Raw genomic sequence first — 23,931 nt, forward strand, 5'->3', positions numbered from 1 at the left:
AACAGGCAGGCAGGCTACCTGAACAGCTGTGCTTGGGGGATTTAAATCTCTGAATCATTGTGGGAGTGGCACAGTTGTGCTAGGACACTAGGCTGTGATCTTCCTGCCACCCACCAAGTTCAGCCTGCCACAGTCCTCATTTCCCTGTGGTTTCTTGTGGAAGCCTGACCCGTGGTGCATGGTGTGTGAACCATGCACCATGCATTCCTCGTAGGTTGTTCTAGTTCTGTGGGGACCTGGCTCTCTGCAGGTTTATATAGTGAGCCTGTGTCTTAGTCAAGGTTTCTATTCCTGCACAAACATCATGACCAAGAAGCAAGTTGGGGAGGAAAGGGTTTATTGAGCTTACACTTCCATGTTGCACTTCATCACTAAAGGAAGTCAGGACTGGAACTCAAGCAGGTCAAGAAGCAGGAGCTGATGCAGAGGCCATGGAGGGATGTTTCTTACTGGCTTGCTTCCCCTGGCTTGCTCAGCCTGCTCTCTTATAGAACCCCAGAGCACCAGCCCAAAGGTGGTACCACCCACAAGGGGTCCTCCCCACTTGATCACTAATTGAGAAAATGCCCCACAACTGGATCTCATGGAGGCACTTCCCCAACTAAAACTCCTTTCTCTGTGATAACTCTAGCCTGTGTCAAGTTGACACACGAAACTATCAGTACAATTGACCCCTTGTCAACTTGACACACAAACACATCACTATTAAGCCTCAACCCTTACTTTCTTATCCCCAAGATCTAAATTACTTTAAAAGTCCACAGTCTTTACATATTAAAAGTTCAATCACCTTAAAATGTCCAATATCTTTAAAATTCAAAATTCAAAGTCTTTTAACTGTGGCTCCACTAAAATACTTTCTTCCTTCAAGAGGGAAACATATCAGGGCACAGTCACAACCAAAAGCAAAATTCAAACTACAATGGTTCAATGTCTGGGATCCAACTCACAGTCTTCCAGGCTCCTACAAGGGCTTGGGTCACTTCTTCAGTCCTGCCCTTTGTAGCACACAGCTTGTCTTCTAGGCTCCAGCTGCCTGTACTCCACTGCTGCTGCTGTTCTTGGTGGTCATCGTATGGTACTGGCATCTCTAAAACACTGTTGACTTCTACTGTAATTAGGCTTCACCAATAGCCTCTCATAGGCTCTCTTCATGGTGACAAGCCTCTGCTTCTATGCATGACTCATTCAAGTCCTGGGCCATCAATTGCAACTGAGGCTGCACCTTCACCAATGGCCTTCCGTGGCCTCTCACTGTGCCGAGAGCCTCAGCTGCTCTTCATGACCCCTTCATGCCTTCAATACCAGCACCATCTGGGTGACTCTTACACAGTACCAAGTCCAGCCACAGCACAAAATACAACTGTGGCTATCTCTGGAACACACTCTCTGTGCTCTCAGAAAACACTTCCAAGAAGATTTCATCTCAGTGATGCTGGTCTCTTCTTAATCACCGCTAATTTCTTAGCTCCAGCTAACCAGCATCAATAGTCCCAGTAACACAAAGGTTTGCTTTAGTGGTTCTGGTATCTTGTTACTTACAGCTGATTCTTTAGCCCCAGCTAACCAAAACCACAGAATATTCACAATCAAAACATGGCCACTTTAAGAGTCTTTAATCTTCCCTCTGAAATTTCACAAGCCAGGCCTCCATCTTCTACACTGTTTGTAACATTGTCTTCCAAGCTCCTACAGAACTTTCCACAGCTTTTCTAGCTCAAAGTTCCAAAGTCCTTCCACAGTCCTCCCCAAAACATGGTCAGGTTGTCACAGGAATACCCCACTACGCTGGTACCAATTTGTCTTAGTCAGGATTTCTATTCCTACACAAACATCATGACCAAGAAGCAGGTTGGGGAGGAAAGGGTTTATTGAGCTTACACTTCCACGTTGCAATTCATCACTAAAGGAAGTCAGGACTGGAACCCAAGCAGGTCAAGAAGTAGGAGCTGATGCAGAGGCCATGGAGGGATATTTCTTACTGGCTTGCTTCCCCTGGCTTGTTCAGCCTGCTCTCTTATAGAACCCAAGAGCACGAGCCCAAAGGTGGTACCACCCACAGGGGGCCCTCCCCACTTGATCACTAATTGAGAAAATGCCCCACAACTGGATCTCATGGAGGCACTTCCCCAACTAAAACTCCTTTCTCTGTGATAACTCTAGCCTGTGTCAAGTTGACACAGGAAACTAGCCAGTACAGTCTGGATACTTTCTAGGTCCAACCACCAGGAGCCAGATACAGTTATAGAATCCACAGTTGGAAATCAGCAGGCAAGAAACATCCTCTGTTGCCTTTACAACTTAGGTATAGCTAAGTGTCTGTTGAAAATAATACTTTGTTTCTTGAGCCTGAAAGAATAAGAAAAATTTTAGTTCCTTTCCCCTCAGATAGTTGTCTCACCAGGTAGCCCAGGCTGGACTCAGACTTGTGTCAGTTCCTTTGCCTTAGCTTCCCGAGTAGTAGGGTTTCTAGCTTTCACGGATTTCAAGCCTACATGACTATACCCAGATTTAATGAAAGAAAGAAAAAAAAAAAGAAAGAAATTAAAGGTTTGTCTCTAAGCACAGTGGTTATGTTGGGCCCAACTTTGAAGAGAATGTGCTGTGACCATTGTATAGACATTCCTGACTCAGCAGAATGAAGTGGCAAAGCAGGGAGGGGCCTACAGTTGGTATCACTAGTGCCAGAAATGAAGCTGAGCCCAGATAAAATGGCCCCATGAACCTAGCGAGTTCCATGTGGTGCTGTCACTTCGCTTTCTACAGGTTAGTGCCTGTGGAAGGCACCACAGAGCCTCCCACTGGCACTGACATTTTTACATAGTTCTAATGAGGGCATAGCATGCATGCCGTAGGCACTACCAAAGCTGGTAGATTACTCCCACTACTGTGTGTAAAGCACGCCATGGCTCTTTCCATTTCCCAAACCCTTCATCCAGAGCCCACTATCTGAAGGCATCAGGGCTTCCCAGAACAACTTCTGTTCTGGAGCTGTTTTAGCAAAGTGGCTACATGGGCCTGGGCATCTTGGAAAGAAGTGCTGCTTTGAACATACCTACTTGTGAACAGCGTTTATCTTAGTGGTGTTTTGTTGTTGTTTTGGATTAGGTTTTTTTTGTTTGTTTTTTGTTTTTTAAGATTGATTTATTTTTATGTTCATTGGTGTTTTGCCTGCATGTATGTCTGTGTGAAGGTGACAGATCCCTTGGAACTGGAGTTATAGACAGTTGTGAGCTGCTTTGCAGTTGCTGAGAATTGAACTCAGATCCTCTGGAAGAGCAGCCAGTGCTTTTAACTGCTGAACCATCTCTCCAGCCCCTATAGATATGTGAAGAGTTAAGAATATTTGCCTAGGGATAGAGAGACGGCTCAGAGGTTAAGAGCACTGGGTGTTCTTCCTGAGGTCCTGAGTTCAATTCCCAGCAACCACATGGTGGCTCACAACCATCTATAATGAGATCTGGTGCCCTCTTGTGGGCTGCAGGCACACATGTAGGCAGGATGCTGTATACATAATAAATAAGTCTTTAAAAAAAAAAGACTGAAAGAATATTTGCCTAGTAGTATTTGTTTGGATGGCTTGTTGTAATCCATGCTTGTCTTAACTTTGCAGGGTTCAGGATAAGACAGAAGTGCTGAATTTCACAACCATCCCTGTCTACCTCCCAGAAATCACTATTGGAGCTCATCAGGGTAGCCGGATCTACAACAGCTTCAGAGAGGTGAGCACTACTATGGGGGCAGAGTCAGGTGGTCACTAAGCCACCTCCATGAAGAATGAGTCTGCTGCTGTCCCCTCATTTCTAGTGATAAAGCAGTGAGTCCTCAGGCACACACTGGACCCAGTGTCCTTCCTAGGCACATTGTCCTGATGGACACACAGCCTCCACTCTTTAGCTGATAGCTCCAGTCCTTCCCAGCTACATCTGATGTCACCTTACCTTCACAGTGTAGCTCTGAGGCTTAGGATTACGAGGCCTTCCACTTCTATGGAATGTCCTCCAACCAAGTGGTACATTGCAGCAAGGGTGGCAGAGCTCATGCAGACATGGAAATGGCAGCTACCTCTCCTCTCCTCATGCCTTTCTCTAATTTACACATCTTCTTCACAAGTCTTATGTTCTTCTATTGCTGTCATTTCCAGCTATGTAGACAGGGTCAGGGGCCTGCACCAGACAGCATTATGGAATGGGAAGAGTGTCCTCTGTCTGTGCTCTGCTGTAGCATGTCGGTTATTGGAAAGTGTGACTCATTACCTGGAAGTGAGCACGTGGGTCTGTATCCAGAGACAGCTGCCTGAGCTCCTATTAGTTGAGCAGCAGAGGCTACAGACCACAGGAGCTTTGATTAAAGGTTCAGTGTGGCCAGTTGTTCCCCTTCCTCCTCCCTTACTTGAAGGACTCAACATTTTCTTTCAAACAAGTTCTTTGGGCCTTTTTGAAAATAATTGTATTCACCATATACATTTGGGAGCACAGCCATAAGGTATCTCCTCACCGTGGTCTGTGTCTGGACTGACATCCTGCCTGAGTGGATACAGCTGCTCCCTACGGCCTCCAGGTCCACACACTCCTTGCCTCCCTCTGCCATACAGCAGTAGCCTCATTCAGGTCCAGCTTCGCCTGTCAGCTGCAGGAGTGTCTGTAGCATGGCAGGACCTGCCTCCCTCTGTCAGCCATGGCCTCATTGGTAGCGGGTGTGCAGTTGGCGAGGCGATGAGTGCTTTCCTCTTGTGCCTTTCCTGTGACCGTCTGTACCCTTAACTACAGAGCTTGCCTCAAGTGTCTGCTCATGAACGTTGCTCCAGCACCTTAGACTGTCTTCAGCTAGTATTTACCCAGGATTTGTTTCCTATTCCCTTTCATGTCAGCCTTTCTCTGGTTACCTGAAGGTTAAAAAAAAAAAAAAAAGCAGACAAAAAAGCCCTCTAGTTATTCTGGGTGTTTATAATATTTATCCAGTTACATTGGATGAAGTACTTACACGGGTTGTCTCATAATGTTTTCTCACCTATCCTATTTATTTTATCTTTTGGGAATTACATTTTGTTTTCTGGCTTTCATGTATGTTCCTCTGCTCACCAACTGGTCATCAGTCTATTACTAGTTAACCACTGTAGGGATTAATCTGGTAATTAAAATGATCAACTTTGATATATTTGAGTCTAATACTGGTAGTTTTCCTGTTGCGGGCAGTGTAAAGTCACAGACTGTGGTGAGCCCTGTTTGCTCAACTCCTGTGGGCTGTTGTGATAATGTGTCTTAATTCTCCATGCACTTTTAAGTCCTTTAAGTCACTATGGGGACTGTGGAGACAGTATTGACTCCAACAGGGAAAGCGCCCTAACTCAGCCTGCGGGGTTCACTCTTCTGAAATACTTCAAATTTTTAAAATGATAAGAGGGCCAGGAGAGATGGTTCAGCAATTAAGCTCATGCCCTACTATTGTGGAGGACCTGGGTTTGGTTCTTAGCCTCTATGGGTGGCTCTCAACTCTGTAACTCTGGTTACAGGGGATTCTATGCCTTCCTGTGTCTCCACTGACACCAAGCATACACATGGTACACAAATATAAATGCAGGCAAAACACTCATAGACATACAATAAAAATAACTCTTTAAAATGACAAGAATACGCCAGGTCTGATTGTCTCTAGTCCCAGCATTTGGAGGAGAGACACAGGAGGATCGGGACTGTATAGTAATATTTAGTTACACAGTGAATTGAAGGCTGACCTGAAAAAAAAAAGTTATAGAAAAGTAGCCGCTCTGGACACAGCTGAGATCACTGCATGCCCCTCTGTCAGCCTCCGTGGTCGGGCTCTGACCACCTTGTTCTTCCTCATTGTGTGTGTGTCTCCTCCTTACCTCGAGTGTGCAGGCTCATGTCTAGGAAGACAGCTCCTGGGAGCACCAAGACTGCTGGAGCACACCCCATTATGATCTGTGTAATTCCGTCCTCGTGAGCCTTCCAGTCCACTGTAATGACCATTAAGATTTGGGGCACTGCACTTAAAGATGGGGTTCTTAGAGACAAGGTGCCACAAGACCCTACTCATCTGGTAGAATCGATAAGAGGGGATGTATGTGCCACTGCTAACCACATTCCAACTGAGGGACAGCAGTGAGCCCAGAAGCCCAGGCTTGATGGGAGCTGCACCTGGCAGCACTGTCTCCACTCCTTGCCCTTAGACTTAAGAACTTGATACTTCAGGACTTTTGGAGATGACAGGGTACTTAGTTGTCTCTCCCTCAGTTGTTGACTCTCCCTCAGTCTGCTTTGTTGGCTGAGATTCAGGCTATAGTTTTTTGTGGAGGGAACGTCAACTCATTTCAACTTCCTAGGCAGTACATATTCTCATTGGCTCAAAACTGCTTGTCTTGCCCTTCGGTCATGTGACTAAACAGTGTGACTCTTTCCTTCACTGCAAAATCCAGCAGTGCAGGGGGAAGTTGAGACTGCAAACGTGCTCTTCTGACAGATTTTTATACCAAAGTTTTGGCCCCCATTGAATTTCTTAACTTTGTAGTTCTTTTTCTGTCACCCCTTCCACATCTTCAACCTCTACTGTAAGGAAACCATCTGCCTGCCTGTGAATCATTTGTATGTTTGTCTGTGTATGTTGAGACTCATGAGCCCATAGCAGTTTCCGGTTCCTACCTCCTCTACAGGGCTGCAGGTGACTGTTCGGTCCTTCTTACATTGTCCCTGTAGGACCTACAGGACCAAGCCTGTGAGCAGCTCTGTGGCTCCCGCGCCGGCCACTACCGTTACCATGGTGGGCTTCAAACCCTACCAGGGTCTCACCTTTTAGGGAGTCAGAAACCCTACTCAGCCTTACAGGAAGCTTTAGGTCAAGCTTGGAAGGAAGGGCGGGAGACTGTTTTTTGAGGAATAAATTGCACAAGGCAGAGAATTCTGAATTTCCAGCTTGTTTTTCTTTTAGCCAATTGACATTTCAGCATCCTAGGCTTCTGATTCTATTCTAAAGAGCAGCTTGCTTTTTCTGATGAATGTTTCTCGTCTCCTGAGTGGCTGGCTTCTGTCTGCTTTCTGATGTGATTTTGAGCTTTGCCAAGGCTGTGTACACCTGGGGGCCAGGCTATGTGCCTTTGTCATCACTTGGCTTGGGGTCCGTGAAGTCCTTTGCATCTTTAGCTGGTCTCCACAGTCAGTGCCAGTTCTTGGCTCTCCTCAGGCTCCCAAGGGTGGCAGTTTCTGTCACGCTGTGTGCTGGGCTGTGTGTCAGCATTCGTCAGTCTGCACAGGATCTGCTGCTCTTCCCGAGCTCCCGAGCACCTGGCTTCCCTGCTCTGCTAGCCCGTTCGCTCACTGAGCTCTGCATTTTCATCATGGTCTTGTTGGTGTTGTTATTTCTAAGTTTACACTTTAATTTCAACTTTGCAGAATAGTTTTGCCATACATTTTTGAGCCTTCTCTTGTGATAGAGTGATCTGGGTAACTGTGCTGTGTATCTTTGGGTCTCTTGGCCTGCCTGGCTCCCTTCTGATGTTCGGTCATCCCTCTGGCCCCCGGCAGGTGCTCCCTGTGTTTTGTCTCACATCTTCTCTCACTGTGGCTGTTACTTGTCTCTTTTGATAGTATTTTATTAAGAATGAGTATTAAATAATAATATTTTATTAAGGAGGTCTTCTGGTCAGCATTAAAGTGAAGGCAGACCGCAGGAATCCGTTCCAATCCCAAGCTGATGGGCTGTGTGGGCTCCATGAGGTCTGAGAAGTGGCCAGCCTGTCCTGCTTTCCTGTAATTTCATCCCTACTGTGTGCACTGCTTCCAGACGCTGTTTAGTGCCTCACTGCTGCAGCTCAAGAGACTCTAACATGCTGACTGGAAGCCTACCTGCTCTGTGCACTAACACCATACATCAAGCACAGGCACTGCCCGCCCACCCGCCTTGATTGCTGTGAGTGGAGGGCTTTCCAAGCCATCTGTCTGCTTGGATGGGAGGGCAGAGCTGGTCTGAGCCAACTAGTGAGCCACACGTAGGGAGGTGGCTTTACGGTGAGCCTGACACGTCACCATCATTGTGTTGTAAGGCTTTCTGTGTTCTCATATTCTTCCGGATGCTGTCTTGTCAACTTGACACAAGCTTTGGGAAGAAGGAACCTCAATTGAAAAATGACACTACCAGATCGTGCTTGGGCAAGCCTGGGGGGCATTGTCTTGATTCACAGTAAGGCAGGGCTCGGCCCACTGTGAGCAGTACTACTCCTAGGCAGGTGGTGCTGGATGGTGTAAGAGCAGGCTGAGCAAGCCATGGGCAGCAGGCCAGTCAGCAAGCGTCCTCCATTCCCCATGCTTCTGTTCCTGCCGACTTCCCCTGTGATGGACTACAGACTGTAAGATGAAATAAACTCCTCCCTCGCTCCTCAAGTTGCCTTTGGTCATAGTGTTTTAGCAGAGCAATAGAGACCTAATACTGACTACCAGAGAGTCCGTGGCACTGGACATGGATTTGATTAAATGTTAGAAATGTTAAAGATTTTAAACAAATAATCTTTTTTTCTTTTTAATTTCTGAGTGTTTTAAAAAAAAGAAAGAAAGAAGTTTAGTTTTCCAAGTTTAGTTTCACAAAACAGTTTTGTGTATCGGACGCTGTGAGGCTGGTGGATGTCTCCCTTGCCCAAGTATACTCTCCACATCACCACCCTTCAGTTCATGCTAGGCACGGACTCAGTGCTAACTGAAGCTGTCACCTAGAGCTCCTCAGCGTGTCATTTCTGTGCCAGGACCCCATCTAGACATAATGACACAAACTGTCCCTGCAGGCCCTCAGCAGTGATGTGCCTGCCCCTTGCTCTTAGTCACAGTGTAAGGACTCGCAGTGCAGTCTCAGGTGGGCACTGGTGAGGTAGTGAGGGTGGGGTGAATGATCAGCATTGCCGTTGAGGCCCTAAACCTTGATGAACTGGAGCCTTTCCTCTGCAGAGCTGCTCTGTCTCTTTCAAAAGTACTGTGTATTCTTCAGGCTTTTCCTCTTTGTTGACTGTGTGACCATTTAGAGGAATGTTAATTTTGTTTGTTTGTCTTTTAAGGAAACTAAGTTGCTTTTATTTTTTTTTTTTTTTAAAGATGGCTTAAAATGATGCATGGAAATAAGTAAATGACTTTCTTCTCAGGGACAGAATTTTCTTTGCTATTAAAGACAGCAACAATTATCACAAAATGTCCCACTGGAAATGCTTTGTGGATGATTCAGAGATGCGTGGATAAGGCCCTCAGTCCATTTCCCACCAGCCATTGGCAGCCCAGGAACGTGTGGCCTTTCATGGTGAGAGGCGCTTCCTGGGCAGCAGAACTGCTCTCCAGCCGCCATGCTCAGACGTCAGACAGCTCTGACTTGGTGATGTGCTGACAGTGCACTGCAAGCACTACTGTCATTGTGTTGGGAGCCAGCACGGCCACTCCTGGGAAGTACAGGAGTGCCAGCCCAGCTAGCAGGTCCACACGAGCACTTCAAACAAGGCTGTCAGGACACTTCATGCTGTGAGGAACAAGGAGGCTAGTGGGAAGGAGCGAACTGTCTGGCTGTGCACCTTGGGGACTCCGGGAAGGTCAGAGAGGGAGGCTTGGGAGGCTTCTTTATGACTGCAGAGGGGCTGCAGCGAGCATCTAGAAAGTGTTGGTAAAAACAAGAGTGCATGTGAATGGGTAGGCAAAGGGCAGTGCCAGTGGGAAGAGAAGTCACGGAGACTTAGAGGACAGAATGGGCACCAGGGCAGGGGTCAGCAGCTGACCAGGCCATGCTACATAGACTGGGGCCGTGGGGTTTAGACTGTCACTGTCATTTCAGAAGACTTTCTAGTAGTTGCTTTTTTTTTTTTGTAGCTGCAACTAAATACTTGACAAAAACAATATCAAGGAAGAATAACTTATTTCCTGGGAGTTTCAGGGGTGATAGTCCATCCAGGCAAGGAAGACAGGTAGGTAGTTAAGAAGCCGAGGCAGGAATGAGAACAGGTGTCACCCCAAAGCCTCGCCCTCAGTGCTCACTGCTTCCTGCTTCCCCAGCTCCTAGTCTCACCACCTCCCAGGCACCTTGTCGTCTTACATGTCCACCCAGGGGTCCATCCACCCATCGGTCAGAGCCCTCATGCTGTCATTGCCTCTGAAAACACAGGCACCCAGAGGTTGATCCCGATCCAGATTCATTATCTCACGGTCACCCTTTGGCCTGGCACCCAGATGTTCTAAGCGTACATTATGCTCAGGCCTCATCCACACAGGTGCTTACCAGCACCTTCATCACTTAATTCTGCATAACGCCACAGGTCTGGTGATAGAGCTGGAGGCCATCTCTGTACTCACAGCCTCTGCATTTGTCCTTAGCAAAGTCTTTGACATCTCTTAGCAGCTGCCTCCAGAGGGGCCTTGTCAGGTGGTGTGGGTCTCACTGTGGGAGCACAGGTTCAGAGCTATCACCACTGGGTATGCACCTGAAGTCAGTAACTTCCAGAATGTCAGTAGCCAGCAGTTCAGTATGGCTGGGTAGGGTCCCACGAGTCCCTCCGCTATCTATCCATGGCTGACTGTTGACAGGCCTCCGCTTGGAAAGCCCAGTGCAGGCAACCGCAGCTGCGGGGAGAGCATGTTTTCAGTCACGCCCTGAAGAGAGCCTCTTGCAGCCCCTTTCCTTTCTTCCCACTTTTACTTTCTTTAAGTTCCCTCCTCCACTATGCCGTCTATATAAATCTCCTTTGAGGGATGAGCACTTAGCTGTCTCTTATTCTTAGCGCCTTGAACAGACGTGAGTCTCTGCACTCATCGTTCGTCACTCCCAGAGAAGCTTCTCTAAGTCAACAGTGGCGTTTGCCCATGAGTGGGTCATAAGTATTAGAAGGCAGTTGGTGTGCTGTCAGACAACAGCAGGAAGTTCCTTCCAAGACCTACAGTGGCCCAGCCATAAGTTTGGGAGCAAAGTGGTGTGTGTGTGTGTGTGTGTGTGTGTGTGTGTGTGTGTGTGTGTGTGTGTGTTACCATTACTTCCTATGGAGCAGGCTTCAAATCTAGTCCAAGAGTTGTGGATTACCTATAATAGTACTGTCACTATTGTACTTGTAAGCACATCTTATCTCACAAGTTGTGTTGATAGTTGTAGGGTTCACAGCTGGTAGAACTGGTGCCTCTTCTAATCCCTTTAGTCTGTGTAGCACCTTCTCGCTGTGAACGCTGTCTGGCAGGGAAGAAGCAACGGGCCAAGTTCCAGCTTGATCTCTCTGTATTTTGCAGCCAAGGTGCATGATGCCTTATCATTTAGTTTTGGTGGGTAACCAAGAAGAATGCTGGGAATCTATACTGGTGCCTCCCTGACCAATACCTTATAAGAAGAGATTTTACATTTGGCACTAGGATTTTTGTTGAGGCAGCCTATGGAGTGGAAGAAAATATCTGGCAATTATACACCTGACAGGACTAACATTTAGATTGTGCAGAGAACTTTTAAAAAGGAAGAAAAGGAAAGAAACTTTAAGAAAACAGTTCGATTTAAAAATGGGTTTTGGAACTGAAAAAAATTCTCAAAATAAGAAATATTAATGACTAATAAATACTTTAGAAAGGATTCAACATAATTAAGCCATTAGGGAAATGCAAACTGAAACCATTTTGAAATTCCGTCTCACCCAACCAGTGTGGCTATTATCTAGAAATGAAATGATGGCAGATGCTGTCGAGGTTACGGGGAAAGAACCCTTACTCACTGTTGGTGGGAGTGTGGACTGGTGCATCACTATGGGAATCAGTGTGGAGGTCCTGCAGAAAGCAACATGTAGACTAACCATATGGCCCAGCCCTACCACCCGGGGATAGACCCCAAGGATGAGATAGCCTACTACAAAGACACTGGCCCCAGTGTTCACTGCTGATCTTTTCACAGTAGCCAGGCAATGGACCCAGCCTTCTGAATGTCTTGTCAGCAGATGAATGGCTTTTAAAAATGTGATGTATACAAAATGGGATTGTACTCATGGACAGAACTAGAAAACAGATGACCCAGGGCCAAAAAGGACAAACACCACGTGTTCTCTCATACATGGATCCAGCATAGACTCTTTAGAGCTGTGTGCATAACTTGGAGCATATGTAGAAGCCAGGAGCTGGAAAGCAGCCATGAGGGACCCCGCAAGGGAGGCCGTCTGCTAGAGTGCAGGTAATAGGACAGTAGAAAAGGTTCATGCTAGGTACAGACTGGTTCCAGCCAGAATAAGGAAGACAGGGTATGGGGTGGGATAGTTAACAAGACAGTGGGGTTATGGGGAAAAAATCAAAACCTATTTTGTAAGATGATTAGAAAACAAGGTTTAAAAGGGGACAGAGGGGAAGTCTCCTCTGTGGCTATAATGTTGTTTCCAGAAGCCATTCCAGGAGCAGTGTTGAAGCAATGGGTTGGAAGAAAGGATGTGGTAAACTGTTTACCCTTCAAGGATCTACTTCTGTCTTCTTTCTGAGCTGTCGTGTTGGGAGTACTCCATTCTTTCGTTTGGGCCCAGGTTTTGCCTGACTAACTGAACAGTTCTTACATATGGTCTGATGGTGACAAATTCCAGTGGATGGCTTTCTAAAAAAATATATTTAGTTCAACTCAGTCTGAAATGTATTTTCAATTGCTACAGGATTCTAGCTTCATCATTCTTACAACACATGGCGGGTTATCCACACCTTGTACCTGCGTTGTTTCTAGTGCGAAGTCTAGTCGCTCTTGCTCTTGGTGTCCCTGTCGCCGTCTGTCTGTGGCTGCCTTCAGGATCCTGCAGCCCCTTTACTGCCTGCCTTAGGGTGCCTTGTGATGCCTCCGTGGTTGCCTGTCTGGATCCTGCAGAGGTTCACTGACTTTCTCAATGTAGTAGCTGTAAGCTGTATTTTTCAAAGCATTGGGAAGAGGTTTAGCCATTACTTTTGAAGATTTGGGGGATACTATTTATACATGCACTAAATGAGGGTTTTCATGGGTCTCTGGAACTTTTTGGCCTTTTTCTTTCTGCTTTATTTGGAGTCAGTTCTGTTAGGTCTTGATGCTCTTTTCTATGCCGTTAAGAAATGTGCTGGTGTTCCATTGTGTTCATTTGACTCTTCAAGGACACAGAAAGCTTGGAAGTGGTGAAGCAACAACAAGGAAGTATTGGGAAAAAGCAGAGAAAGGTGGATTGCAAGGGGCAGGGGGCCGGAGGCATGCTTGGCAGGCAGCGGGGAGGACAGCCGGGTTAGAGAGGATGCCTCTGGGAAGAGCCTTTGGCCACCAAGCAGACTGGCACTGCTCCTGTGCACCCAGCAATGGCAGTGAGGGTGTGGCCTGCCATGGGCAGCACAGTGGATCCCAAGGTCTCGTCCTTCATAGCCCCAAATAGCGAAGTGCAGGATGCCTACACCCAGACAATAGAATGGTACCTCCGGAATCTTAGTTTTATACTCGGAACTCCTGCCGGGTCCTTTCTGTTTTCCAGTTCTCCCTTATTTCTGTCATCTGTCATTTTGTTCCCGGAACATATCAAGCACTTTCCTAACAGATGTTTTAATGTCCCTGTTCACTAATCCATCGTCTTCATCATTTCAGAGTCAGCCTGATTTCCCTCTGGTTGAGGGTCGTGTTTTCCACTTGCACAGGTCTGGAAATTTATCACTGGCTGCAAGATATTGTGTTTCATGGTTTGGAATGCTAGATTTTGTTCTATTCTGAGACAAGTGTCAGAAGTTTTCTGGCTGCAGTGCAGTTACGTGCACATCAGCACTAAGCTTGCTAGCACTCAGTTCCAGCTTCCCAGTGCCTCTAGCTCAGCTTGTTGGGGGTACAATATGACTGGAGAGCTCTCGGGCTGGTGGGAGCCCATCTGACCCACAGCTCTCTCTGAGTAACCATGGATTCATTCTGCTCACAGCTCCTGGAGGTTCTTTGTCCAGCCTTGTGTAGACATTGTCTTCAGTCAAAGACCAGTGGCCCTGTAACAAATCCAGGAGTTCCTTCTCTGCCTAGACCCTAAGTCCTACCGTCTACACTTTGACTTGTTGAGAATCAGATAGTGCATGGGTCTCAGCTTTCCAGTTGGGAAGCTACTGTTACTTGATGACCTTAGTCTGGCAGGTCTAAAGTTCTCAGGGCCTGGAAGCTGCTGTATTACAGGTTGACCCAAGTCAGTATATGGTCGGGATAGGGCGTGGGGGTCCACACTGAAGACTGAAGTATCCACTCAAGCTGGCTGTGGTATGTCAGGGACACCTTTTATGGCTCTCAGAACCCCATTCCTTCACAGTGCTTGTAGTTTCACTTGGTATACACAAGATGACAGTTGCCACCACGTCTCACGATCCCAATAGGACCTGGGTGAAGCCACCACAGCCAACTTGCACACAGTGAGTAGGGAGTGCCTCGTTTGAGTGACAGTGAACCAGGGGTGAAGTGAAGCCAGCTCGCTGAGCCTCGTGAAGGTCCTGGGAGACCAAGGTCATGGTTAGAGTTTAAAGGAGCCAGTGCCGAGTCTGCGCCCTCGCCGAAGCCTCCACACCATACTCCAGACCAGCTCTTCCCCACTGTCTAGTTAAACCCGTGGAGGGGGCTTTCCACACCTGCTCTTCAGGCTGTTTTGCTTCAGCAAGCAGTTCTGTTTCTGGGAGTTTATCCTAAGTACATAGCAAGGGGAAGCACTGTAAGGTGGAAAGGGAGCTGGGGACAGCAGGGCTCAGCGGCACAGGTCACCCTCATTGGGGGGAGTAGATGAGTTGTCAGGGGCTTGGGCGCAGGGCCCACTCCAGAATTGGGAGACTGAGCTCCCTCGTGTGCTTGTGTGAGGGGAGCTGGTTCTTACTCTGGATGGAATAGCTGTGTGCTCCAGGCAAGTGACTTACTCTGTAGGAAAGCACAAGTACAGCAGAGTGTCCTGACCTGTCTCCAGCTGCCCGGGGCCCTCCCCAGAGGCAGCTTCCTTTCAACCTCCCAAAGAACTAATTGTTGGTTTAAATCAGCATGGCCTCCAGCCTACAGGCAAGCAGGGTTGGATGCTGGGAACTGGGGGTGCTTTATGTGTTCGGGTGCTTGCTTTCTCCCAGAACCGGAGGACAGAGCGCCCTCCCTAGAGTTTATAGGCAATTACATGCCCTAAGAATTCCAGAAAGTGGCTTTTGTGAAGCAGTTAGATATTGGTGAGGCTCAACAGGATGGTGGTCTTCAGCTAGTTTTTACTTGCTCTAGTTTAAAATTCATGGCAGTGGTGGTTGAAAGCCCCTGGACATGCTGGCCAACTGGCCACTGGTGTAATACAGACCTCAGTAACATCACTTGCTGTACACAAGATGACAGTTGCCACCATGTCTCAAGCTCCCAATGAGACCTTGGTGCGGCCATCATGGCCAACTTGCACACAGTGGATGGGGGTGCCTTGTTTGCAAGAACAAGCAGTGTAGATGTAATCCTCTAAAGGGGGTGTGTTCGGTTCATCAGGCATACTTGTATGGATTGCTTCAGTAAATAAGAAGTGACCTCCTCAGCTGGGTGGCAGTTGGAGAAGCTGTGCTTCAGGAGCTGTTCTGCCAGCTCTTCTCCCACACACTACACCTGAGCGTCTTGCCTGAGGCCATTCTAGATTCACCACCTTCTCTGCAGGAAAGCCTCTTGCTGCTAGCTTCGGGGAAATGGGGGTAGGGATGTTTCCAGCCTCGGCCTGCCCTCGTACAGTGGACTGATAGGCTGCCCTTGTGGCTGTGTGGTGCATCCACCTGCTCTGCTATCTCTCTGTCTGTCTGGAGTTCTCTCTGAGCTCTATGGCTGTGCGTACCACCAGCCAGGGAGGGCAAAGCGGCTGCAGAGGGAGGCCGAGCTCTCCATCCCTTCAGTCACGTCACAGCCCCGGGCCTCTCCATGGCTTCCTGGCTTCCAGGGTAGTTTCTTGCCAATGTTTCTTCAGGCCTGGGTGTTTCAGTGGCTTCCCAAGGCCTAATCTTGTCCTGTCCAAGTCCTCCGCGCCCCCAGCCCTGTGCTGTCTCCCTTACCTGCCTGCATTTCCCAGGCGTGCAAAGTTCACACTCCCTTTATGCACCCCTTCCAAACCAAGGCCCTGGGGACCACGGCCTCTTTTTTTCTTTCTTTTTTTTTTCTTTTTTTCTTTTTTTTCTTTTTTTTTCCCTAAACAGGGAAAAAATAAACTCAATATAGAACAAGAAACCACAGTACACATATCTGAGTACATGGGCACCCACACAATAAACTACTGGAACTCACAAAGATAATCTGAAGTAGTTATAATAATGAATTCTGAAAAAAAAGAAAAAAAAAAACTCCAAGAAGTTCAAATCAATATATTTCAAAATAAGCCATTGCCTGAAAAACTTTTCAAGATTTTTCCTAGTTTCCTACATTAATATTAGCTAAGATACCAAAAGAAGTTAGTTCCTCAAATATTTTGAGTATCAGTGTTCCAGGCAGAGCTATCAGTTAATAATTATAGGAAATTCATGAGTAAGTCAATACCATTTTTCTTTTTTTTAAACTTTTTATTTATTCTTCATGAGTTTCACCTCATGTACCCCAGTCCACTTTCCTCTTCCCCTAATACCCTTCACTCTTGCAGCCTCCCCCAAAATAACACATGCACACAAACAAGCAGCAACAACAAAAAGCATAGACAACATCTCATCATGGAAGCTGTAGTGTGTCCCAATTCATCCCACAGTAGATCTGTCTGTCCACACATCTTCACTTGTGAATGTCCATTGCAATGAGTCAGTGGTCTCAGGAGAGCTGGTCCTGCCACTCATCTGAGGTGATGTGGGGGTGATGCCTGGTCCCTTTTGCCCCTCACCATCTGCAGCAGTGGGGAGAGCTGGCCCTGCTCCCTCACTGGCTGTATCTCTGGGGCAGGGGGGAGCTAAACTGTAACTCCCTTGGGCTATACAGTGGAGCTGGCCCTGATGGCGAATGCACTGGTGAGCCAGCCCCTCTTAGACTGCAGCTCTGGGAGATGCGCCTTGACTGGGCAGCGCAGTAGAGCTGGCTGTGCTGGAGAGCCGGCCCTAAGGGCATGAGAGCAGAAAAGTTGACCCTGCCTCCTGCCAGCGGCCTAGCCAGAGCAGGGCCGGAGAGCTCGCTCAATCGCTCGCTCAAGTGATGCGGTTAAAGGGGAGTTGACGGGCTGACCAGCTCAGCTGCTACCCCAGCCCAGATTCGGGCTCTGAGTTCGCCCACCCCAAAATCTTTATCATCTGTGATTGGTTGGGGTGCATGAAAGGCCAGCTGGTGTTCCAAAGCTGCAGGGTCTCCATGACAATAACCAGGAGGAGCCTGATGAGTCATTAGTAATGGTGTCACGGAAGCCAGAGTGGTCAGACTGTGGCCTCTTAGTGATGAGTCCCTCACTGGTTCCCAAAGCTAACCTACTGTCTTCATTCACAGTAGTCAAGCAGGCAGTCAGGGCTTGAGAACAAGGCATTTTCTAAGCCCCGCCTCCTCCGCCAGTAATCGCTGAGTGCTGCTGGTTTCTTCATACAAAATAGAAAACCCAGCTAGGGGTCTGTCTCCATCGGATGTCTGTCCTGGACTCGACTCTGGGCAAGGCTGCTTCATTACAGTGCATCCCTGCCTTCGGTGTCCCTGGTACTGGATGGGCAGTAGCTGACCAACTCTGAGGATTGGGAAAGTGGTCTTTACTCTAAACCATGTTTGATGCCTTCCCCAACAGCTGCCAGGACGCAAGTACGCCCCTGGGTACAATGCCGAAGTAGGTGACAAGTGGATCTGGCTGAAGTGAATGGTGCCCTCTGCCTAGCTGTGTCACAGCCGTGAAGATAGGATGTCTGCTCTGCCCAACTCGGTGAACTCCAGAGCTTTACAAGACAACAGGAAAAAAACAGATGATCAAGAGTTGCCAGAAAAAATGATCTAACAAAGAATCTGGCCCGTGCCTAGTCAGAGTTGAAAGAATCAACTTCTATTGAAAAGGTTCTGGAACCTTCTAGTGTTGCTTTGGAATCATCTGGGGATAAAGCAATACTGAGCTGGTCTGCTGGAAGCCCCCTGCCCCAGTGCTGTTCCCTTGAGCTCTCCCAACTTGAAGAAATAAAGCTGGCTCTATAGCCCCTTCTCCCGTGTCTGCAGCACCCTTGTGCCTGGTGACAGGTTACTCAGCCCTGCCCCAACCCACCCCTGCACTTTGGGTCTCACAGTGTTGAAGCAGGTTTTTTTTTTCTGAAGCATTTTTTTTAACAGTACATTAGAACAAAATGGAAAAGAAGAATGACCACAGGCTAAGGGTCTTAGAGCAGGCTCCCTCCTCGGCCGCCCTGGGGGTGGGGGTGGGGGGCTGTGCTCTCATCTCTGAAGAGCAAGCTGAACATAGAGTATGGGCGGGTACAGATGCTGTTCTCCTAAATGAGGAGACCAGTCCCCAGTGAAAAGAGCAGTGGCCGCTTCCTGTTCACCTGCGTTGGAACCTGGGGGAATAGTCCGTAGAGCTGGTGTCAGTCTGAGGGGTCCTTAAGTTGTCTGTCCTGAGCTGTGAGTTTGTACTGAGACCCCTGCTGTGGCTGCTCCGAGCACATGTGACTTACATTTAACTTAATTAAAACTTCGTGGAATTTAGTGCTCAGCTCCCTGGCAGCACTGGGCTCCATCCAGTCACACACAGAACGGGTTGGGGAGCAGGTCGGTGTTAGACAGTACAGAAGAGAACACTCTGATCTTCCAGAAAAGCTGGCCTTGCTGCTGTTGCCACCTGCCTGCCGCTCCCCACTCCTGAAATGGGCCAGCCTGGAATTCTGTGGTTTGAGTAGCTTGTGAGCCTCCTGAGGGTTAAAGAGAAGGAAAGCATCTTTATCGTGGCTCTGCCTACTGTGTGGCTGGATGGCGCTGCTGCCCCTGAAAGCCCACGTAGCAGGCACAGGGCGTTTTCAGTAGTAGGTGCTGGGCCACTGCCCAGCCACCTCAGCCCTGGTGGCTAGCTCGCCAGCACAGACTCCGTCCCTCAATCCACGTGCTTGTTTCTTTCCCTGATGGCTCTACTCCCTGGATGTAGTATGACACAGGAGTCCATCTGCCAATTTCCAGTGTTCACTCTGTTAGGCAGAGGAAGATGAGTATTCTTACCCATCCCCAGGACGAAGCCCTGAGACTGGTAGGTATTCTGATCTGGGTTCAATACAGTACCTCATCAATTTCACCGAAACACCTACTGCTCTGTAAACTGCGGATCCGGGCTGAAATGTAACCATGCACCCTGAATAGCCCATATTGGCAGCCTTTCAGGACTGGGAACAGAGCACTGTCTCAACACCAGTTCTGTGTGTTTTCTGTTGACTGGGGAAGTCCTCATGGACTTAAGGCTCTCATGGTTTCCTCTGTCAGCAGAGCTAGACTCAGCCTGCAGCCTGGTGGCAGCTGGCATGCTCCCCAGGTATCTGACTGCTGCCAAATGCAATCCACCACACAACCATGGTGCTATGACAAATAGCTGCTCACCCGGCAAAGCAGTTCAGTGAGGGCAGCATGTGACTAGGTGGCCACTTGAGGATGAAGGGTACCAGGGGCTCCAAGGACCTGCAGTCGGCCTACACTTTGTGCGGCTGAGCAGTGCCACAGGAACGAAGTGTTTTCTTGCTGTACGCAGGCCCCTCTTCTAAGCCTGCAGGCTCCTAATTGCTTGGAAACATCCTGTGTTCTGTGTACCAAAAAGGACTTCAGGATTGGCTGTGAGCACCAAAGAGACAGGCCTGCCCTGGGGCTGATCTGCAAGGTTAGGGCTGCAGCATCAGGCTACAAGGGCTTTGAAGGAAGACAGCTCAGAGCTGGGTGAATGGGAGGAAGAGCCGGAGTCACCCGCTGGCCTCTATTTACCTCTAATACAAAGCCAGCCCCTGGGGTTCTTCCTGTTGGGTTTCTTTAGAGGGAGGCTCATCTGAAAGAAAGCAAACCCAGGATTAGGATATGACCAGAATTTAACCCTGTTCGGCTACATGGCCCTAGACTTGACAGGAGGCTGGAGCTGTGAGTTTGGATGTGTCCTGTTCTCTCTGGAATTCTCACCAGACACCCCAGGACCAGAGATTTCCAGAATAGGCTTACTGCAAGGGATCTTCAAAGCAGGATAGCATTGGCACCCATAAGCGGTTGGCTTTTACTACATTTTTTAGTATTCTGACAGGATGTCAAACAAATCTTTTACACCTGCATTTTCCTAGAAAGGGGTGGTTCCAACCGCAGTAGGATCTTTTCCATGCTGTGTGGATTGAAAGCAGAAGGTCCCTGTGCTCCTACCAAATGCAGTAGCCTCATGGCTGAGCGACTGGACAGGGCACAGAGCCAGGGCATTCCAGGGGTGGGGGCATAGTCCAGTGGGATGTGAATGGCTCAGCCCACAGGTCGGTGGCAAGAAATGAAATGTGCCACCTGGGAGCCAGATTGGGACAAAGACACTGACTTCCCTCCTCACAGTCCCAGGAAACAGCCCAGCAGATGGTAAGATCCAAATGTGGGGATCTTCCATCTCAGACATCCCTAGCATTCCCCACACCCTTCCTTCAATCCTCTCCACAGCCTGCAGCGGGGACCATGCAGGGGACCAATCAGCTTCAAACTGCTTGTGGGCCACCTCTTCCCCGCAGGAGGCATGGTCCGCGTGGTTAGCATTCCCTGCATGCAGCCTTGCAGATCTGCCTGGCTCCATCCTTCAGTCTGACCATTAGAGGCTCAGGTTGCTGGAAGCACAACAGAGCAGTGCAGAGCTGAGGGGTGAGGCGGAGCTAGAGAAAGAAAGCTCCGTTGTGGGTAAGAGCTGGCCAGTGGAATAAACAGCGCTGTCTTGAAGGACTCTCTTGGTTGGAAAGTGATGCAGGTGTGGTTATACAGGAAATGGGTGGTCATAGCTAATAGGGTCCCGCAGGTGCAGAGGTATGGCCAGATGTGTGCACCTGCACTTAATCGCCTCATCCTACAAGCCCTCCATCAAAACAGTTATTTCTGACTAAGGTCATTGTGTTGTCAACCTGTTAAGCCAGTGGCTGGTTCAGCTCCAACTTTCTCAGTGACCGGGGCTGGGGAGAATGGCTGCCCCCAGATCCTGTTACTGGTGAAACCCAGGTAATGAAAGAAGGACTCTTCCTTCCTCGTGAGTGAGAAGAATCTAAAGGCCACAGTGGAGTGGGAGAGAAGCCTTACTCATCAGCATGACAGGCAGCCTTCAGGCCCTGAGCTCACTACTGTCACAAGACAGGAGTAATTCCTTGAGGAACTGTAGCCACAGCAGCATTCTTAGATACCTTGGCACACAGCTGCTCGGAGGTCCTGTGTGATCTCTGTAGAGACACCGGAATGTGGCTATGCCGCCTGCTCTGTGCTCTGTACACTGTGCCTTGGGAGGAGCCAGGAGTCACTGCTGATACCCCTGCCCCCTTAGTGCTCACACATCTTATATCTGAGCTTTCAAGGGTGTCAGTGGAAGGTAAAAAGGTACCCCACCAGCAAGTACGCTATCGCCATGGTACCAAACACAGGGCTTCTGCCTAGGACCATTCTCCAGAGCCTGTTTTTGTTGGTGGCAGTGGTAGGGGTTTGTTGTTGTTTGTGTGTGTGTTTAAGGCAAGGTTTCCCTGTGTGGCCCTGGTTATCCTAGAACTCGTTCTATAGACCAAACTGGTTTCAAACCCAGAGACCCAGCTGCCTCTGCCTCTCAGACCACCACTGGCTCAGATTCATTTTTTTTTAAAGGCCACATGAGTCATAGTGCCACTCTGGGAGGTGAACATAGCTGTTGAGGCTAAGGATGAACCCAAACAATACCCTGTGGTTACTGCCCAGTGGGAAGTGTCTCTCTGTAGCATAGGTGTCCTGCTGGAGTTCAGCCCTTGAATCCATCTCTTCAGGGCCTCTAGCTACTATTGGTGGACTCTTGCTTTTCACCCAGCATGTTCCGAGTCCAGAGACCTGTGGGCTGGGCAGTCTTGAGGACAGACCCTGCTCAACCTGGAGATAGGCTCTGGGCAAAGAGAATCTCAAAGGCCATACAATGAACTGGCCCCTGCTGCTGTTTCCCCACAGCCCTGGATCTCATTTGGCAGACACTGAGAGAGCTTAAAAAGAGAGGATGGGGCTTAAAGGAGCGTGGCACAGCGGTGTGGGGGAAGGAGGTGCCCAGGCAGGCCCCTGTCCGGGCACCTCTTCCCCCTGAGGGACCACACACACACAGGCATGGTATAGAATAGAGTTTATTCAGAGTAGGGGATGGGAGTTAGTGGTAGAGAAAGGCAGAGAGAGACAGAGAGTAGAGAGTAATGGAGGCCGGCCATGACCATGTGGAAGTGGGGGAAGAGAGCCCAAGGGGCAGAGAGGTGAGAGTATGTGGGAGAACAAAGAGAGAGAGGAGGGGCAAGTAGCCCCTTTTATAGTGGGCCAGATCTATGGGGCGGGGCATACCTGGCTATTGCCAGGTATGTGTGGGGTAGAGCTTAGACAGAATACCAACAGACACCCCTGCCCTCAGGAGCCCCCAAGCAGCTACCCAGCTTCCAGCTGACTATTGTCAAGACTCTGCAGCCCTGGGGTGCCTTGTGGCCAGCAAGGTGATCCCGGTGACCCCTGATGTCAATGCTCAGTGCTCCCTAAGACTGGGAGCCACCCCCTTTTTTCACTAGTTCCCTTGGCCTACAATGAGTCTTTTGGCAGGGCTGGTTGGGAACCAGCAGCTGTTGAGAAGAAGGGACCATCTGGGAGAAGGGCGAGCTGGCTCAGTGAGCCCTGGACAATAGTAGGGGAAATTGCAGGAAATAGGAAGAAATGGCAGATCCGGGCTCTCTTTCCAAGCTGCCAAGCTTTTTGAATATACATATAACAGGTATAATTACTTCTCTTCCTTAAACACTTCCAGATCATCTTTTCCCTTTCTTATAAACTGGCCAGCATCCCACCCTCTAGCCAGCAGTACTCGGGCCTCCTCTCTGGCCCGAGAGGCTCCCAAGAAGCATCCAGACAGGGCCAGTGGGAAGCCAAGAGAACAGAGCCTTAGGGTTGCTGCAACTACAGATGCCTCTGGCGTGTGCCTGGCTGGCAGAGCTACTGTCCTTCCCAGCTACCTCCAGCTAAGGCCTGGTACTTGTCTCCCGGCCACCGTGTAGTCACTGTGGTTATGTGCCTACAGGTGTTTCAGGTTCAAGGCATCTGAAAAGTGTGGTTTTCTGGGTTTCTATGTCTTAGCGAGAGGGACCAGAGTGCTGATCGGCTCCTCTGAGTCCGGCTTTGACCGGGGAAGCCTTATGGACTGGGCAGTATCCACCAATCTGGCAATCAGGTGACCTAAGCTCCCCCACCACACCCCCCCTCACACACCATCCATTCAGGCTTCAGGTCAAGGCCTTTTCATTGACTAAGCACATATGTGACCAGACAGAAAGGCGTGGAATGAAATGGCCTACCTGAGGTTCTCATGTTCCTGGTCTTAGGCGTCTCGGCTTCCGGACTGCAGATGCAATGTGAATGTGCAGGCTATTGCCACCACACCTTCTTAGACCTCACAGACTGTACTTAAACTGGAGCCAGAGAAAACCCTCCTCATTGCCTTACTTTCTTTTTTTAATCACAAGAACAAGTAACTAATACAGCAAGTCTGGGCATTTCCTGTTTTCCTCAGAAAGGAAAGGGAAGGCCAAAGGGAAAAGGATCCTGGGGGCGGTGGGACATGGGCAAGGAAGGTACTGGGTGCACTAAGCTGCATGGGGGTCTGGGCTGTGATGTTTGGCCTCCACTCCCACTGCAGCTCTGACTTGTGGAGTCTTGGTGCTGGAGTTAGTTTGAAGCCAGAGGAGGCCTCAAGTCTTAGGACCCCTCTCAACAGCAGGGGTGCTCGCTTGAGGCTGGGGGATGGCTATGCACAGAGGAAGAGAGCAAGAGGAAGAGACCTAGAACCTCAGAAGCCTTGGAGCCCCTCCTCCCCTGCTCCGAAACCAC

The 23,931-nt window shown here is 49.0% G+C and overlaps 1 protein-coding gene across 2 annotated transcripts in view; it reads left to right on the forward strand.

Annotated features, from left to right (window-relative positions):
* Ndufa10 (NADH:ubiquinone oxidoreductase subunit A10) overlaps nucleotides 1-18,082 on the forward strand; it is a 39,635-nt gene extending 21,553 nt beyond the window's left edge. For both annotated transcript variants that reach the window (XM_052192910.1, XM_052192911.1), the window contains exons 9-10: nucleotides 3,614-3,722; nucleotides 17,681-18,082. In XM_052192910.1, the coding sequence (XP_052048870.1) occupies nucleotides 3,614-3,722; nucleotides 17,681-17,749 (178 nt within the window). In that variant the 3' untranslated portion in view covers nucleotides 17,750-18,082. The remainder of the gene's footprint in view (nucleotides 1-3,613; nucleotides 3,723-17,680) is intronic.
* Nucleotides 18,083-23,931: the final 5,849 nt, after the last annotated feature.

The sequence above is a fragment of the Apodemus sylvaticus genome, chromosome 9 (genome assembly GCF_947179515.1).
Source record: "Apodemus sylvaticus chromosome 9, mApoSyl1.1, whole genome shotgun sequence".
Taxonomy (NCBI): domain Eukaryota; kingdom Metazoa; phylum Chordata; class Mammalia; order Rodentia; family Muridae; genus Apodemus; species Apodemus sylvaticus.